Consider the following 19,160-nt stretch of genomic DNA (forward strand, 5'->3'; position numbering starts at 1 on the left):
CATGCTAAAGGAGTTAGATTATTTCCAGAATCTGAACTGTGCTCTGTAGACTTAGGACTAACTTGAGGCTTAAAACATTGCATTGGTGGCTATGCTGTGGAGATAGTTAGTTCATAAACAACCATGGCTGCCCAGTAAAGATGTAAAATTGATTTAGATATGTGCTAATGACTGACATCTCCTATGTGGCACACTGAGATTTTTCAAAGGCTTGCAATGTTATCAGTTTCAAGCAGATTTTATAAAGGATGTGGAAACCACATCATTGAATCCATAGTGACTCACTGTCAAATTCTGAATCAGTTTTTCAAAGCATGAAGGTGACAAGTGCATTTCCTCAAGAATTTCATTCGGTGGACAACAAACAAGAAAAACAGTTTTTTTCACTTTGTTCTTGGAAGGGCTGATAGATTTTGATGAGAATTTTTCAAAAGACTCTACTTGCTATGCCACATGGAACATGTAAACCCAAATGGTTAAATTTTGGACAAGTTATTTACCCACTGAAATCCAAGTATTCATAGTGGCAAGCAGTAAGCAACACTACTAGGTGCTATTTTCTGCATTACCTATAGTCATGTATCTGGTAAAACATTTCAAAAAAAGAGAAAAGATCTTAAAAAAATCTTACAGCTGTGCTATGAAGTATTGTAAAAATAGTTATAACTAAAACATCCCTCCTTATGATCACAGACTTTATTACAGAATACCAAACACTGCTGAAAAACAGAGCCATTTGAAAAGTGATCTCCTTGGTATGTGTGTTCTCATATAGAAATAAATTGAAGGCAATACCACCTATGTGGCAGTGACAAGTTAATTCAATTTCCATCTCAAAATCAGGTAAAGTGTATCTCATTTGTTACCATGGATACAAGACATTATTTCCATTTGTTTGAGATCTCACAGTGGGTATGAAATTAAACTGTGACACAGTTTTATGGAGGAAGTTGACTCAAAACCCCATAAGTTCAACGTCATTAGTCCAAAAGATTTTCTTTTTCAGACACAATAAATAGGCAGGTTGCTACTACTGCCCACAAGGTACACCTTATAAACAAACATCTATGTGATTTTGCTGATGCTACTTTGGAGCAGTAGGATTGATGGAAGAGAAAATAAACATTCATTTCATCAGTCCTTCAAATGTGGGAAATAATCCTGAAAAATGTCCAGATGGTAGAACTACATTAAAAATACATTGATGTTGTGTTATTTGCTATTGTTTGGCACCAAATATGTTTACAAAAAAAAAAAAAAAAAAAAAAATCTTGATTCTGAAAATGCATCCACTCTTTCTCAGATAAATCTGCTTTTCAGACTGCAGCTCAAATCAATCGTTCTCTAGTTCTAGAAGCTAGAAGAAAATAGTGTTTATGAAAGAGTGGGGAGAATGGAGAGGAAAGAGAGAGGTGAAATACATTTTTTTTTTTAAAATGCTGACATATATGTAGGCTCTGGGAATTCAATGGCATTCAGTTTACCTTGTCTGAAATTAATTTTAATATATACAAAAGGATAAAAGAGAATACAGGTCTTCTTGTTAAATTATTACCACTCAAGTCCTGGGTATATGTTTAATATTTCATAGAGAGACTGATTTCCATAGATGCTGAGCACCTGCTATACTGACGGATTTCAGCGAAGGTTGTCATCTCTCAACATTTACAAAACCAAGCTGCGATAAAACAAAGTCTACCTAAATCAAAGGTTTAGTTCTAAATATTCATGGATGAACTGCATGAAAAGCACAAAGGTCTTGAGATATCATGACTACGGCTAATCATTGAAATCCAAAGCCATCATCCAGCTGCTTAATTGACTGATAATTCCCCACCAAATATTCTGAACTCCACCTCTTGTGCCTCTGTGTTCCTGCCCTCCTCAACATATTGTCAGACTGGATTATCTATAGTGTCTTCTCCAGCTCCTTGGGCCATCTCTAATTATATCCCATTGGGATTTGGTAGGTTTGATCCTCCAGATGGCAAAATAGAAAAATTCAGAACCTCAGAGCAAAATTGTCGCAAGCATAAAAACTCTCAAAGGAAGAGGGACTACAGTGGTCACTGTTCAGCTGAACAAAGAGATAAGTAAGTAAGTCACTCTGTGTTACTGGCTTACATTATTAACATTTGCTTGAAGATACAATAGCAATCTATTTATATTCTCCAGACTTGATTATCCTTCATCTAGACCCCAGGTAGGAAATTATAATAATGCAAAATGAGCATTAGGGCTCTAGTATTTTGATGTAGTAGTATTTTTCATCTACTTTTCACTAATTTTAATGGAGAATTAGCACCAGGCTGAAATTTAGCACAATATTTATATATGCAGTTAAATTTAATGAAGCCAGTGATATTTAAGTATTAATTTATATAAGGATAACATCATGAACAGACCTCAAGCATATCTAAATTACACTGAAACCTTGAGTATTTCTGATTAGTGACTCATTCTCAAATGATCAACGACTTTTTTTTTTCTATTTTTCTCTCTTTTTTTTTTTTTCAGAATTACTCCACTAGATGTTAAATCTCTCTGATTTTGTAAAACTATGAGGGCTTAGATGGGGCTTATGTTCATATAAACACATGTGTAGTACTTACGCTTGTCTTGTGCTTTGTTATTTGGTGTTAAGAAGGATTTGTAGACTGGTTGGATTTGATAGGCACTGTGATAGCAATGCAATTCCTAATCCAGCCAGGCAGCTCATACGTAAATTAATATCTTCTGGCTAAAGAGTTTTGTCATAAAAAGCAGCTTAGTACAATCTGGAAGTGGGTACGACTTGTCCTCTTCTGGAATCTAATAACCAGGAATGATTGAGGAGGACATGTGTTGCTTCAGGGCACTGATGAACAAGGCAAAATTAACCTCTTCAGTGACAGAGTTGTGCAGCTCTGTTCTAAATCATAGAGTCATAGAATGGTTTGGGTTGGAAGGTACCTTAAAGATCACCTAGTTCCAACCCCACTGCCATGGGCAGGAATGCAACTCAGTAGATCATGTTGCCCAAAGCCCCATCCAACCTGGCCTTGAACACCTCCAGGGATGGGACATCTACAGCTTCTCTGGGCAACTTGTGCCAGTGCCTCACTACCCTCTGAGTAAATAATTTCTTCCTTATTTCTAATCTAATTTTCCCCTCTTTTTGTTTACAGCCATTCTCCCTTTCCCTATCACTATAGGCCCTCATAAAAAGTTTCTCTCCATATTTCTTACAAGCCCCCTTGAAGTATTGAAAGGCCAGAGTCAGGTCTCCTTGGAGCTTTCTCTTTTCCAGACTGAAAAACTCTCTCTCAGCCTTTCTTCACAGGAGAGGTGTTCATCACAGGTGAAAGACCAGAACAGTGTCACGGTGAGCCCTTGCCTTTTGTTATTTATTTTTTTGCCCTTGCCAAATGTAGGTGCTGGGGCAGGAAAGAAGTAATACACATTCAAGTTGAAAGAGAAGTGCTTATGTGTAAATGGACATGTGAGATGAAGCAGTGGGAACAGTCTGGATGTGCTTGCCAAATCTTGCCCTGCACCATGTCAAGAGCACTCTGACAGATAAGGGATAATGTGTATGAGCCCCCCCTGCAGGGACACATTGCATTTTATGGCTGACTGGCATTAGAAGAAAACTTTGTTGCTGCACTGAACCACTTAAACATTGCCCGAATGGAAACATTACATGCATGGTTCAGCGTATGTAAAAATGATATTGGGAGATAACACCAATGTTACTATACACTTATAAGTTAACAGAAGGGCTGTCTGGACAAGCTGGAGATGTATGAAATGCTCAAACAAGAGGCAGGAGAGGAAAAGAAAGCTGAGAAGTGAAGATGCATCTACAGATGCAGATGAATGCAAATGAAGGTGCCACAGAGCACTGGAAAAACTTTTGTGAACTTCCATGCAGAATTAAGGCTAATTGGATTAAGTGAGAAGAGAAATAGGGGACATACAAAAGCAATTTGCTCATAACTACAACGTGCATGAGGATTTTCCTTGAATAATCAATGCATTTAGGGATTACTAAAATGACTGTCCCTACAAATGTCCCTTGTTTTTCCTTCCCTTCCTCCCCAACTAAAATCTGCACGGTTTTGACTTTGAAGAGAAATCAGGCTAATAATTCATGGCTAATAGCCTTGAATACAGCACAGCTCATGGAACCACTTTCCTAAAAAATAAAACCCATGTTTTTCTTCTATAGCAATACCTGCTGCATGCCTTGCATCGTCTGCTGTAGAAACTGCAATTGCTGGTCTTTTGTAAGGCTTTCTTCTGTTCGAAAAAGCTGCCCTTTTTCTTGTTTCAGAAGCTCCACTTCATTCCTGTAAGCATCCAGTTGCCATCGAAGACTATCATTCTCTTCCTTAAGTGCATATGCTTGGGCAGCTAGTGCTAAGAGAAAATGAAAATGCAAAGAAATCAGTAAAACGGATTGTTTCCTTACAAATAATGAAGAAGACATGGTCAGGGGAGATGACAATAGAGCTGAAAGCCAGTGAGACATTTCAGAGCTGAGACAATCACAGAATCACAGAATCACAGAATAGTCTAGGTTGGAAGAGACCTCCAAGATCACCAAGTCCAACCTCCTACCTAACACTAACAAATCTTCCACTAAACCATATCCCTAAGCTCTACATCTAAACGTCTTTTAAAGACCTCCAGGGATGGTGACTCAACCACTTCCCTGGACAGCCTATTCCAGTGACTAACAACCCGTTCAGTAAAGAAGTTCTTCCTAACATCCAACCTAAACCTCCCCTGGTGCAACTTTAGCCCATTCCCCCTTGTCCTGTCACCAGGCACGTGGGAGAACAGACCAACCGCCACCTCGCTACAGCCTCCCTTCAGGTACCTGTAGAGTGCAAGACCTAGTACAGCTGAAAATGATTAGGTTCTGGCAAAGACTGTCACTGGGAAGTTATTTCATGGGATGGGAACCATAAAGTGACCTTGGATAATTCAAATCCTACATGCAATCTGGCTGCTAAATTTAGACTTATAGTTTAGGAAGAAACTGGTATGCAATCTGAGAGCAAATCACTCCCTCATCTCCCCCTTTGCAGTATTTTCCCAGTGTCCCAGTGATGTTATAGAATCTGATACAATCATTTAATATTTATACTAGTATAGTGCAGATCCAATCAGATCTCTGCTAAGGAATTTAGACTATGTAAAGTTGTCTGGATTTAATCCCATGAGAGAAGAAACACAGAAATTCCTCTCCAATCTCCCCATGAACTACTTCATAGCAATGGTTATAAGGATCCATTTAGACAGAAAAATGATGTAATAGAGTAAAATTATATAAAATGCAAATGATCAGAAAAAGTGTTGGCACTACAAGAATATTACTACATTAAAGGCATTGAAAGACACTTAAGTCATTTCCTTAGGAAGCTCCATTTGGCCCCGTTTCAATTTAGAATGGCATTTTTATTATCATAACTGATAGCAGGTGTTTGTGAAGAAATCGATTAGTATGCAGGGATGGAAATTACATTTGCCAAATGACTTGCACAGTCTGCAATATAAGCTAAAATTTGTGTAGCAAAAGGCAGAGGGCTATAAAGCATGTAGTAGGAACATTATTTAAATAAATTATCTGAACATAAATACATATAGGGAAGCGTGGCATTCACTGCTTTAGGAGTGTGGTTATCATCCTATAGAAGAATCCACCCTGGTAGTATTTATACTTGGCAGTATCAGTGGTCATTTGGCATAGCAAAGTGCCATACTATACAATTTTCTTTCTTGGAACCTGATAGCACAACAACATTACAGAGCAACTGTAATTAAAAAACAACAATCTACCATAGCCAATTCTATCAACATTTGGTAACTGAAGCACATAACTGATTTACATTCCTGATTAAATAATTTCAGGCTTGATATTACAGAATTCTTTCTTGCCCACCTACAACAGCAGTATGGTTAAACTCCAAATTATCAGAAATTGTGTATTAACTCCATTTAATGTTAGGCCTCTCTTGACTAGACCTTTCACAGATAAAGAGTCCCCTGTACCCTGTGATAACACGATTCAGGGTTTTTGTGAAATTATAACACCTTTAGATGTCACAGTATTTCATTACCAATAAAACTGTTTCATCTTTGGTAGGACAAATCTATTTTTATCTGAGATTTTTTTATTAATTTTAAAATAATACAAAAGCATTATCCAAAATAAAGTACAGTTAACTGGTATTAAAATATAGATTTGGATTACTTATTGTGCTTAATTTGGATATTCTACAGAATCTCTCTGGAAGATTTATTAAGAGTTACAGTATTGTTACATCAAATTAAATTGTTCTGAAAAGCATGTAATCATCTTCCCATGACAAAATTTACCCTCAAGAAATTGCAATGATGAGTCCAATGGGTAAATAAATAAGAAGAATTTTTTATTTTTATTTTTATTTAAGAGCCAACAGGTTCCGTTAAAGAAAAAAAAAAAAAAAAAAAAGAGGATGAACAAATAAAAACCTTAGTCTAACAAAACCTCAAATCAAAATTTTGCTCTTCAATTTCTGAAATGGTTTTTAACCAAATTTTTAAACATGAAAATTTGGGTCCTCTTCACACTACGTAGAGGTAAATAATCAGATAAAATAGCACATTTGTTTGTATTCTCTTCCGCTTACTGATTAGACTCTTCTCAGTCAAAAAAAAATACATTTTTTACACAATACTCAATTCCAGCCAGAAATTGCCTATTCTTGTGCTCTCTGAGCACAAGGTGTCATAGGTGTCCTCAGTTTTTTACAGTGGTTTGGGAGCAGTAATTCATCTGCTGTGCATCATTTAATCCAGCTCTTGAAAAAGTTCTGAAAGTTTTTGCATAAGTAGAGGGAGTGAGGTGTACGTACTTGTTCATTACCTTCACTGCTGAAATGAGGTTTAGGACCCAGATTCAGCCAAAGTTCAGGCTGCCCTACCTGAAAAGCCACTGTGCACTTTCTTGGCCACTTCATGGCCCAATTGGAAAACTTCTCCTTCTTTCTTCCTACAAAAATTCAGGCTATTGAGTGGAACTAGAGACAGTACAAGAAATCTGCTACAGAGGCAGCAAATTAGGGGAAATGGAAAGGGATCACTGGAACAGGCTGTCCAGGGAAGTGGTTGAGTCACCATCCCTGGAGGTCTTTAAAAGACGTTTAGATGTAGAGCTTAGGGATATGGTTTAGTGGAGGACTTGTTAGTGTTAGGTCAGAGAATGGACTCGGTGATCTTGGAGGTCTCTTCCAACCTAGACTATTCTGTAATTCAGTGATTCTGTGGATCCTACATATTGTGTAAATAATCAACCTATAGATTAAAACAAAAACAAAAACATCCAAATGCAGCAAATCACATTCCAAGGCAACAACCCATTTTTCCTTTAAAAATAAAATACAACTTTTTTACTGCTTAAAAAAAAAATCAGAGTTGCTTCTATGAATGTCATTATTTTATTATTTTAAATTTTTAGCAAACCATATTAAGATCTATGGGATAATAATTACATTACAGTACAACAATGAAGTCCCATCCGAGGATGGGTGCCCCATCAATCTAGATTCCAGATACTGGAAGACAAAGGCTGTGTTTGGAAGAGGTTACAACCTATGTTAAGGCAAAAGGAGAATATCGCAAACAACCTGTAGTGTGGGAATAAGAACAGAGATAAATTTGTGATATTAGGCAGGATTCCCAGAGGTGTGCGAGATCTTATCAACATCATTATACACCCTGGTGATCTTCCTAGCCATTCACAGTAAGCAATTAAAGACAAGAGTCCAAGGCAGAAATATGTCCTTAAATAGGGAGGATGCAACACATAAAGCAATATAATAGAATACTAAACTGTCACAAACTTTCAGATGAATTAATTAAAGATGAGTCCACAAATGATATGGTGTTCATATACATAGTTCTTTTGCTATTTAATTTTAAACAACAAATACTCTGTTCCTAACGTGTGGACAAAGCAGTTAGTAAAGAAGTCATTAGATGGAGAATAAGTCAAAGAAGGGCATCTGGTGGGCCCCAGGGGCTCTATTTCTTTTACAGGATAAATGTGAAACAAAATCAAAATGATTATTTGTGTTGACCTAACATGACTGTAATTTTAAGTTATTTATGTTTTAGTGATTTAAAATCATTCTGCTTTCAGAGCAATGTTGCTTTTGATCCCTAATAAAACAGTTTGTTTAAGTTTTGTGCATATAGAAAAGCACTTAATTTAATACTAAATTAAAATTGATGGAGAGTTTTTGCAGAGAGGGTAATCTGTATTTTAAAAAGTAAATATTTTTCAAATTTGTTCAGATTTTTTTTCTATGACTTCGTTGATAAAACTGATGAGTGCATTTTTTTTATTTTTTTTTTATTTTTATTTTATTTTTTTTGCTGAAAAAGTTTACTCAGCTTATCTTTACAAGTTCTGATTGCATTTTAAGTTTGGTAGTTTAGATACACATCTACAGAATCCCTCTCTGAGACATGCTAAAAAACTTAGGATAAAAAGACAATGAAAGCTGAAAGCCTTTACAAAAGAATTATATACAAGGAAGCTAGATCAAAATAAAACTCTGTCAAGAATTTCAAATAGCTGCTGTGCTGCAAGCAGAAGAGAATATTTGTACCTGAAAAAACACAGCTGGCAACCAGCCCAATATATGCTTTATAACATTTTCACTGAGGGATGCCAAATGATACCTACCAGTCTCAGAGAAGCAGCTAGAGAAAGATCAGACATGTAGGCAGGGGAAGCCTTCTCATTGATATTTTGAACACATGCAAGAGGTTAGTGTGATCTGCTTGTGTAGAGGCAGGGGTGCTATGCAGAGTTCAGCAACAGCCTCAGTGGCCAACACTGGCTCCATGTAGTGGATCTGGATTAGACCCAAAGCAAAAAGGCAGTCTGCTTAAAACAAGAAGTGACTGGCAGATCAGAAATCCACTGAAGGATCTGCTGAGTCTAAGGATGTACTCTTGATGTCTCAGAAAAATAAAATAAAATAAATTACTTTTCTAGGGTACATATTTCAGATACTGTTAGGTGAGTGCTTTCTTTATGAGCATTTACTTTTAGCTGGTACTCTCTGATTGCATTTAACTTAATGCATAATAGTTACCCAATGGAGCCAATATAGGGTAAGTCTACACAGGTGCTAAAGTGTAATCGTAACATTTTATAACACATCATGTCACAGTGGCCAGGAAATACCCTGCATTTATATTTATATATACTTTTTTGGAATTAAAAAATTCTACCGGTTTTATTAAAGCACACCTGGGCATTAATAACATCACATTTAGTATAAATGACAGACTACTAATTCATGTATGGATGACACTCCTGGTTGAAATGCATAGGCAGCAGGTTATCTTAAGAATCTGCCTCAATCTGGAAATAATATCTGAAAAACAAATGAGCAAACAATGGCAATAATAGAAAACCTTTTTGTAAATTCAGGAGCATAGACTTTCCTCACATCCCTCTAGTAGAAGTTTTTCTACAGATTGTTTTTTTCCTATAGATTTTTCTGTACTTCTAAAGAAATGGATCGTAAAATTGACAACTTCTTTGCTTGTTTGTTTATCTTCAGTCTTTCAGTCTAACCTCATTAGTAGAATTTCTCAGGGTTTTGGAACTTTAGCCAATGTATTGATATAGTGACATGGATAAAAATAAATGAAGAACATATTTCCAAGCCTTTCTTACACCTGAGTTCTACCATGCCATTATCCTAATTTACTGTCTTGAAAATAAAGTTTAAAATCATATAATGCTCTTTTTTTTTTTTTTTGATAACATCAAAAACTGTCAAAAATGATGGCTGTTATTACTGTATTTTTTTTTGTCTGCATCAATTCCATTGCAAAGCATTTACAATGTCTAATAAATAAATAAAAAACCACCACCAAAAAAAAAAGCTTGCAATAAACAGCTACTACTTCAAAGTGTTTGCAGTTTGAGGGACTGAAAAAAAAATGCAAGAAAAGAGAAATAAGGACATAAAGTTCAGAACTATAAATATAAACAATAAAAGTTATCCTTGGCCTCCATCTAGCTTGCTTGTTTTTCAAATAAGTGAACTGTGAAGCAATACAGCCAGGGGAATGTCAGCAACGAAAAATGTTTGTGGAGGGTCCTGGAGGGCATGAGGTATGTCTTTATGCTGTAGAAAACAGGATGAATTATACAATAATGACAGTTGCCATTAGTAAGAAAGATGATCTTAGCAGATATAGAGCATGGAAGGTCTTAGCTGATATTCTGTGATTCTGTGATAAAACAGCATTTCACGATTTGAAGATAATAGTCTGAATTCTTATATCAATCTTAATTTACAGGTATCTAAAATATATTTTAAATTCTTATTCTTTACAGTAATATACTAGAGGAAACTTTTAAATAGAATGAATATCAATGTAGATCATCATACTCTCTTTATGGAAGAGATCACTGAATCTAGACATCTGCTGAGAGAGCTAGAGAAGAGATGGCTTTGGGAAGACCTCATTGTGGCCTTTCAGTACTTAAAGGGAGCTTATTAAAAAGATGGAGAGAGACCTTTTCAACAGGCAGATATAGATAGGACATGGGGGAATGGTTCAAAACTACAAGTGGGGAGATTAAATGTTAGGAGAAAATTATTTACTCAGAGGCACTGGCACAGATTGCCCAGAGAAGCTGTGGATGTCCATTCCCTGGAGGTGTTCAAGGCCAGGCTGGATGGGACTTTGGGCAATCTGGTCTAGAGGGAGGTGTCCCTGCCCAATGGCAGGGAGGTTGGAACTAGGAGATCTTTAAGGTCCCTTCTGACCCAAACCATTCTGTGATTCTATGATTCTATGATCTCTGCACCAGTACACTAATGGGATACACCATTTCATTAATGGTATGTGTCTGTTTGTCTCCCCTGCCTGAAGTTAGCCATAATTGCATCAATTTTTTATTAAATATTCAATTATTATACATGAAGCAGATGTTATGTTCAAACAAAAACAAAAACAAAACAAACAAACAAAAACAACCCTTAAAAATAAATAATCATCTTAGAGAACTTTTAGTGCCTCTTTAGCTGTCTTCAGATTTCAGGCTCTTTTGGAAGGCACCAACTAGTCTTGTAGCCCAAACATAAGAAACTGAAATGCTAATGAATCCTGTCTGTTCAAGCAATATTTGAAGCCACCTCTTTGTACCTAGGAAACAATTTTGTAGTTGGACTTGATGTTCTTGAAGGTCTTTTTCAACCTATACGATTCTATGGCATATTGTATGTTAACTTGAGAAAGGGCTCAAGAAAGGACCAAAGAAAAGTTATCCCTGAAATTCAAACACAAGTTAACATGTTTTGGGTATGAAGTTTGGCAGAATAAAGGTGGAGGACAGAATCTAGAAAGAGTTAGGTGAAACAGAAGAAACTTTTGGACATGAGTTCAATATGTGAAAAGAAAAGGAAGCACGGTAGGGCTCATGGTGGTGGCACAAAAAAGAAGGTAGGGCTTTTGACAGGGACTGAGTGTATGGATAAATAGTTCAAAAGTGAATAATGGACACTGGTGTGTGCCAGGAAAGGGTGAAGCTGAGACTAAGGCTGCCCTGAAGGAAGAAACTCAGTTTCATACATTATAAGGAACCTCTGGACCCTCATTCATTTTTGCGCTATAAGACTCTTCTTAGTGCTCCAGTCTATAGGAAATCAATTTTTTTGCTAGGGTTTGAGGATCTGAGTGTGGTCCCTCAGTGGCACAGTGTGTGCAAGTTGATGCCAGTGAGTGACCCACAGCTTGAGAGGGGTGGAAACATTGGGTTTGCAAGAGATTTGTGAGGCTGTGGGAAGGAAGGCATAGCCCTACTGCAGAAGGAAAAATGGATAGTTTCTGGGGTAAGGGGGGCACAATGAGCAATGACGAAGCTTTAACCTATGTCTGCTCTGCAAACTCCTTCTTTATAATCTCCATTAGTTCTCAGCTCCCGGCAGAAGGGAATTTGAGACCCTTATTGACTATAACTGCCCAGATAGAGATGCCCCTGTCTCATACCTGACTTTCTTAAACCCTACCACAAAAAGAGCACAGAGAACAAGTATTAGTTACACTCTGTGCATAGCTCAAAGGCATTTGGGAAAGTAACACTTTAGTGGTATCTCCAGGAAGCTTTCTGGAAGAATAAGACTAAGCTACACCCTGGTCGCTTTGAGGCATCTTCTCAGCCCAGCTTTTTAACAATGACAAGCTCCTGAGTTCTACAGTATTTCAGGTGGCTTTGATCTATTGCTTTGAGTTCTTGGAGGACACTCTTGTTTGTGGATGTTTACCAAGTACCTGATCACCAGCATAAAAAACATTCAGATACCAATGATGGGTGCATAGAAATGTGTTTAAATTACCTGATAAAAGCAACATTATTACTATACCACATTCTTTCTTTGTTCTCCCATGTTTCTACACCAATAGACCATGTCACTTGGATTTTTTTTTTTATTAAAAACAAAACAAAACAAAACAGCTTTGGTTAAAACTTGAAAGCAGCTAGTAAATTAGCTTGAATAAACTCTGAAAACAGAATTAGAATTGTATAAAAATAAATAATCTGGGGCAATTATAAGCTAACCTTGCCATGAACATTTTTTTTCTTTCCCCTTCAGACATAATGTAACCAAACAATGAAGCAATTTCCACATTTTTTCTAATGTTAGGCACACTTCATTTGAATGTCTCTGTACCTGCAAATTTAAACTCCAAGGGCACTAATTATCCTATGTGTGGAGGGGTTATTGTCATTAATGTTAGTGGGAGTTAAGGCCTGCACACTGGGAGGGAGAATTACTTTTTTTACAAAACCTGTTTTATTCAGGTGCAGTTGCTTCTAAGTCCTTTCCTCACCATGCTGCTTATCTTCAATGCAGAGAAACTCATTATACCAGTTACATTCATGATGATGCCAGATGTTCAAATTGAATACTCATGAGAATTATTTTCAGACTCCCTATTCACATAAAACTTGCTGGTGAACAATTAGTAGATGGTAGGATGCTGCCAAAAAAATAAAAAAAAAAAAAAAAAAAGAGAGAGAAGGAGAAAGAAAGAAAAATTCCACCGCCATTTAATGCCAATTTTATCCATCCCATCCAAGACACACAGATGTAAGATTTGAGAGACTGAAGCATTTCTCTGAAGAGAGATTTTCTCAGTTTACAAAACTTCATCCTGCTTAGCAGACTTCAGCAATAGCACTGTTCTCTTCCAGGTTTACAATACATGTGGCTCACCAAGTAATTTATGAAGGCTTATTATTTATTGTGTAATGAAGCATATCGTTTTGCAAATAGCAAAGAAGGTATGGGGAGGAGGGCAGATTACAGTCCAGCTGGGCCTAATAACAAAACTAGCAAAGCAGCACACAAAAAGTAGTATGCAAATGCTGGTTCTGCAGTGGACTAAGAATGCCCCAGAGAGTGGTGCTGCCAGCTCCTGTGATGTTATGATGAGTCGCATGATATCTGACATTTTATTGAAAGCCCTAGAGAGATCATTAACTGAAAACCTCAGCTTTAAGTTTCTGGATTAGTATCTTCCAGAATTTCTAGACTGTGGATTACTACCGGCTCTTTGTATTTCACCATGCCCTCACAAATTTGAGCTTTTAGTTAAAAACACAAGGGAAGTTGATCTCACCATTTTATCCAGTCCCAGGAATTAGATGCAGATTACTTATTGCAGTATTACACATGATCAGTAGCTCAGTAGATCAGCTCAGTATCATTGGTCTAGACCTCATGGCTGCAGATAAAACACTTGAAGAGTGAACCAACTGTCTCTAAAGGGCTCCAACACAGAAGACTAATCTCCTACTTAAGTCAATCTTTCTTCCCCACTCCTCATACCTTCCTCTTTTTTTCGTTTACTGGTTCTGTACAGTTCATTTCCTCCTCCAGCACCAAGCATCCATCTCTTTGTCCACTTGTAATTCCCACTTGTCTGACATTTCCAGATGTTTGTCTCTGCTCTCACTTGTTTTGCAGTACATGCTCCAGCTCCCTCTTACCCAGTTCGGTCCCAGGTAAGTTGCAGCATTAAGTGCTTTGTTCTCTTCCTACAAAGATGTCACATCACATTACTGAAATGCATATTTAGAATTTGGAATAGACCCCCTTGTTACAAAAAATATCAAAGCCTGTCACATTTTAGGTCTGTTTTACTTGACAGCATCTCTTTGGAGAACTGTCATCTATGTAACTTACAAATGATATTTTGACAGTCACTAGTTAGCCTGCCCTTTGAGACCAGTTTCTCCAAGTCACCTCTTCAAACCAAAAGGATCTTGTTTCCTCTCCTTTTTGGGTCACATTTCTTCTATTACTGCCCATAATAAGTATGAAGCTCAGTGGACTTGGCATGTGCGTAGGAGGAGACAGGAGAGGGAAGAATTGCCTCTGCACAGACTACTGCTATGGCTGGGCTGTTAGCTGGGCTGGCAGTTGCCCTTTCTTTTCTGCTTGGTTCTCCTCTTGAACTAGAGGCATAGTAAGCCAGCCTAGTAAGCCAGCCATCATAAGAAAACACAGAGATATAACTTTGATCAAAAATAGTAGTGGTTCTCAGATATTTTCACAAATCAGTAAAAGTCACTCCTCTTTCTTAGACTATTTGGTCTGTGATGAGGTGAATTTTTCAGATACTTATTCTTTATGTGTTTACCAAGAAATTCTTGAAAAACTGCTGCCTCAGTTAAACATAATTAATCAAGCACTGAATCTCTTTTAGAGGTTCTGCTTTTATTTTATTTTATTTATTTATTTTTTATAATTGAGAAATTAAACCATTAGGACAATTCTACAGAGACTGTGTTTTAAAGATGCCAGGAAAGAAGCGACTTTTTCCTCTAATCAGTGATTCTCAAGAAATGACTGTTTTCCTGTAACACTAAAAATGAACAAAGATTTTACTCTCAAGAGAGAAGGGGGTATGCTCACTCAAATAAGAAAAGTGCTGGTTACTGGGAAGGTGCCAAATAGCATTGATGACCCTCTCCTACATCAGTAATAAAGAAAAAATATGTTGTTTGTGTTAATGGTGCTTTGCAATTGAAGGTGCAGACTTTGGAACTTTGCACCACACAAGATATGCTGATGGATGCTCAATGCTTCATATATGTTACATTAATCATATGCATATTGTGTAAATAGATTATATGTATGTGTGTACGTGATACACAAATTATCTAGGATATTCAAGCATTATTATATATATAGGTAAACCTCTGTATAGGTGGATTACTGATGGTTATTTCTTAGGAGTGAAAGTAATTGTCATAGTTTCATTCTGATATAAACAATAAACACTGGCCTTTACAACATGCATGGCTGCACTGCTACTGTTGACATTTAAACTAGGAATTGCACTGAGGCCCAGAACCATGACAACTTCAAAAAGGAATCTGTAGGATGCATAAATATGAAGAAACTGTCATTGCTGGAAACAAACCTGTTTGGAAACAAACCTGACAGTGTGCATATGAATCCCTCAATTTGTCACATTCATTAGGGGAAGAAAGGGCTGATCTGACTGCTCTAGGTGCCTGTGCTGTTTTGAATTGTTCTGATTTATAGTAGGAAAATTCTGATTGTAAATGCAAAGTGCTTTCTATAAATGTGAGGATAAACAACCTTTGTACAAAATTCTATTGCACCTTAAATTGCAGGAGAGCATTTATCCAGCTACCTCTCTGACCTTGTACTGGATTGGAGAGCTGAGATAATTTTTCTTTAAAATTGTGCATAGTACTGAAATACTTTCTCAGTTACTTTACGTCTTAGGTAAAAAATCTAGGGATACTGTTTTTTACCTTTTTGGAAGGCATCAGCAAGTGATCACAAGGAACTTCGAATTTCTTGATTGTCACATTCAAAACTAAGTTTTCTTAAGCCATTTATCCCTTATGGTAATAGAAGAGTATACAGAAGAGTTAAATCTGCAAGCCAAAACCTCTTTTCTCTCCTACTTCCTACCTTCAGCATACACATTATCTGCAAACTAAGGTCACCGTGATTCTCTGCAATTTAACATGTTTAGTAGGTAATTTCTCAGCTACTGAGAAAAAAACAAGTGTTGTGAACTTGCAGATGGCAGGTTTCTAGAGAGATTGGTGGTACTTCCAGTCCTTCCAGAAACACACTATTTATTGAAACTTGCAAAAAGTATGTAACTTTGAAGAAAGAACAGTAAAATACTCCTTGTATCAGACTGTGGTAAGCCATTACTTAGGACTTTGTATCTGTGGGTGTTGAGCAGAAGGTGAGTGCAAACTCTCTGAGCAGCAGGCAATAGCTTGTGGGATCAAGGTCTAATAGAACAGGCATCTCAAAGCCTATCAACAAGAAATGATGAGAGAGAAGAATATCTGATAATAGAACAATATGGGGAGAGGTCTTACTTTTGTGTTCTTCCTCGACTGTTACAAGTACACACTTTCTCAGACAAATTGAAGAGGGAAGACTGTCTATAGCTGACACATGAAAAACAAGCAATCTAGAAACTGGTGTTCTGGACTAGTATCCATATAAGTCTTTCCAGGTAGATCCCTAGTTGACATGTGAGGTGGACACTTGGTAATTGCAGAAACACTTGAACAATAACTGGGTACAGAAGTGCTGTAACTGCATGCTTGGCACATTTCCTGTGTCTGAGTTACAACTTACTATGAATTGAATACATGGAGGTTTGAATAAATAAGCAAAAAGACAGCAAACTATTTGCCTGTGGAAAGGTAGAAAAAAATAGCAATTAGAACTTCTAATTTCAACAACAACAACATGGGAGGAAGGGCAGGGCAGGGCAGGGCAGGGAGGGGAGGGGAGGGGAGGTCACGGGCGGGGAGGGGAGGGGAGGGGAGGTCACGGGCGGGGGGGGAAGGGAAGGGAAGGGAATGGAAAAATAACACAAAACAAAACAAAACAAAACACTTTCCTTGTAACAAAGAAGAAACTAATTTCCTCCTTTGGAGTTCTATATGCTGGTGTTCAAGGAATCACATGTTTGAATTAGTAGAGAAGTGGAATAAATTGGTGTGTTATCTAGTTCTTCACTTGGTCATTTTATGTACAAGATGGCTTTTATTTAATTTCTCTTTCTTTTGCCATGAATGTAAAACCAAATAAGACTAAAAGAAAATCACTCACCCCTAAGCAGAATTGAATCTTCAACATATTGCTCACAAAAATGTTACACTGTGGATATGTGACATTAGTAAGAAGCATATTTTCTTGAGATAGTCTTTAAATCAAAATGAAAGAGAAGGACATAATGAAACTCCTCTGAATCTAAGATCTATTCATTCATCAAAGTAAAACAGCAACACTAACCTGTAGTAGTTTGGGGAATTTCTGTGGCCACCTAGCTTGAAGCGTGAGCCTTGCTGGCTGGGTTTTGAACTCCTGGCATGAGACCACATCACAAGCTGCCAGTCTGCTGGGTCCATAGGGACTGAGTAACTGCATACTTTGAAAATGAAGCTTTTAATGCTTTGGAAACTTCAGCCAGCCTTTCATGTCTTGTGACATAAGGATGCTCCCCAAACCTGTAATTCTGAGCTTAGAAGTTTGCATTAATGCTGTAAAAGACTGATTTCTGACCATGATCTACTCTGCTACTTTAGCAATGTCTGTTGTTTCACGGATTAAGAAGGTAAGTGGATAAGAAAGTACCAACATCTCCACTTCAAGCAGTATCTCCAAGCTTCTGTAATATGTTGGAGCAAAAAGAGTTCCTTAAAACATCAGGGCATGAAGGGCAGCATAATTAAGAAAATCCTAACCAAGAGCTTAGTTCAAATAATAATAGAAATGATCTTCCATAAGAGGTCAGAAATAGAGTTTAGGCTGTGGGCACCATGAAGCCACACTTCAAGGAATTTATTTGTTCTCTGTTCAGAATCAACCACCTTCACTATTATAAAAAGGGCTCATTCTCTTGAAGGCTAAATGCAGGAGGAAGAGCACAAATGCTCTATATTGGAGAGGGCACTATAAGGAAGGTCACTTTATAGAAAGCATGAAGTGTAATTTGGAGAAGGATGCTAATACCAGCTATATCAAATTGTGAGGAAGCTGAAAACAGCATATGTTCTAATATTGTCTTTTATTGATTTTGCTGCCAACATCCCACTTCAACAATGTTACAGCCGCACTTCAAAATTCTTAATAGAGGGGGATGGAGAAAATCAATACATAGAGCTCGCTTCTGCTCCCATTGAAGTCAATGTGAGTTTCATTATTAACAGCAATGAGCACAGGACAGAGTTCAGGCTGTTTTGGTGCTTTGTGTTTGTTTTTTTTTTTTTTCTTCCTTTTTCATTTAACCTCATATAGGGCAACATATATTGTTACTCTGTGTTTTGGAAAAGTCCCATTTAAGCATGGCAATTCCCTACCAAACTGCAAGTCTATGCATTCAGCAATTAAGCTCAGCTTTGTGAAACCTAATGAAAAATTACAGCCTGTATCTTGAACAGGGAAAGTTATAATAAAAGATACAGGATTTGAAATTAATTCTGATAACAAAATCATATTTTTTCTTAAAAATATTTTCATTCAGATATCAAGCAAATAAATAAAAATGGTTTAGCTTTCACTGACTCATAAAATGTTACTTTCAATGCACATTGTTTGCTGTATTACACACAGAGGGGATGCACCTAAACTTCATTTCACTACTATTTTAATGCTTTTACACAAAATGAAATATGCTAAAATTATCTCCAAAAATTATAAGCATCATCTTCATTCCAACAACATGCTGTTAATTTTGTTCTAGCATGAATGCAAAACATATTTTAACATGCTGTCAAAATGAGATACTAAGAATGTCAATAAAATGACACTAAAATAAATGTAAATTTGGATTGCTGTCACAAGCGGCTGCTTGGTTTTGTGAAGATGTTAGGTTGCTATAGCATTTTCCATAGCAACTTTGCATCTTATTACATAAATAATCCCTCAGTGTCCTTAAAGCTTACTAAAAACAGGATTAAATCTATTCTCATATGTAATGATCCTGCATAAAACCTTATCAGTATGAAATACCCAGAAAACCTAATAAAATGTAATCTAGATAATAGTATTTCTGGCAGTTGCAAAGCATCAAAGCACAAC

At 36.9% G+C, this 19,160-nt stretch overlaps 1 protein-coding gene across 6 annotated transcripts in view; it reads right to left on the reverse strand.

Moving 5' to 3' along the window:
- The window catches only part of ENOX1 (ecto-NOX disulfide-thiol exchanger 1), a 366,706-nt gene that overhangs the window by 38,530 nt on the left and 309,016 nt on the right, over positions 1 to 19,160 (reverse strand). For all 6 annotated transcript variants that reach the window (XM_035322371.1, XM_035322349.1, XM_035322363.1 and 3 more), the window contains one exon: positions 4,217 to 4,401. In XM_035322371.1, the coding sequence (XP_035178262.1) occupies positions 4,217 to 4,401 (185 nt within the window). The remainder of the gene's footprint in view (positions 1 to 4,216; positions 4,402 to 19,160) is intronic.

Source organism: Oxyura jamaicensis, chromosome 1 (genome assembly GCF_011077185.1).
Source record: "Oxyura jamaicensis isolate SHBP4307 breed ruddy duck chromosome 1, BPBGC_Ojam_1.0, whole genome shotgun sequence".
NCBI classification, from domain to species: Eukaryota; Metazoa; Chordata; class Aves; order Anseriformes; family Anatidae; genus Oxyura; species Oxyura jamaicensis.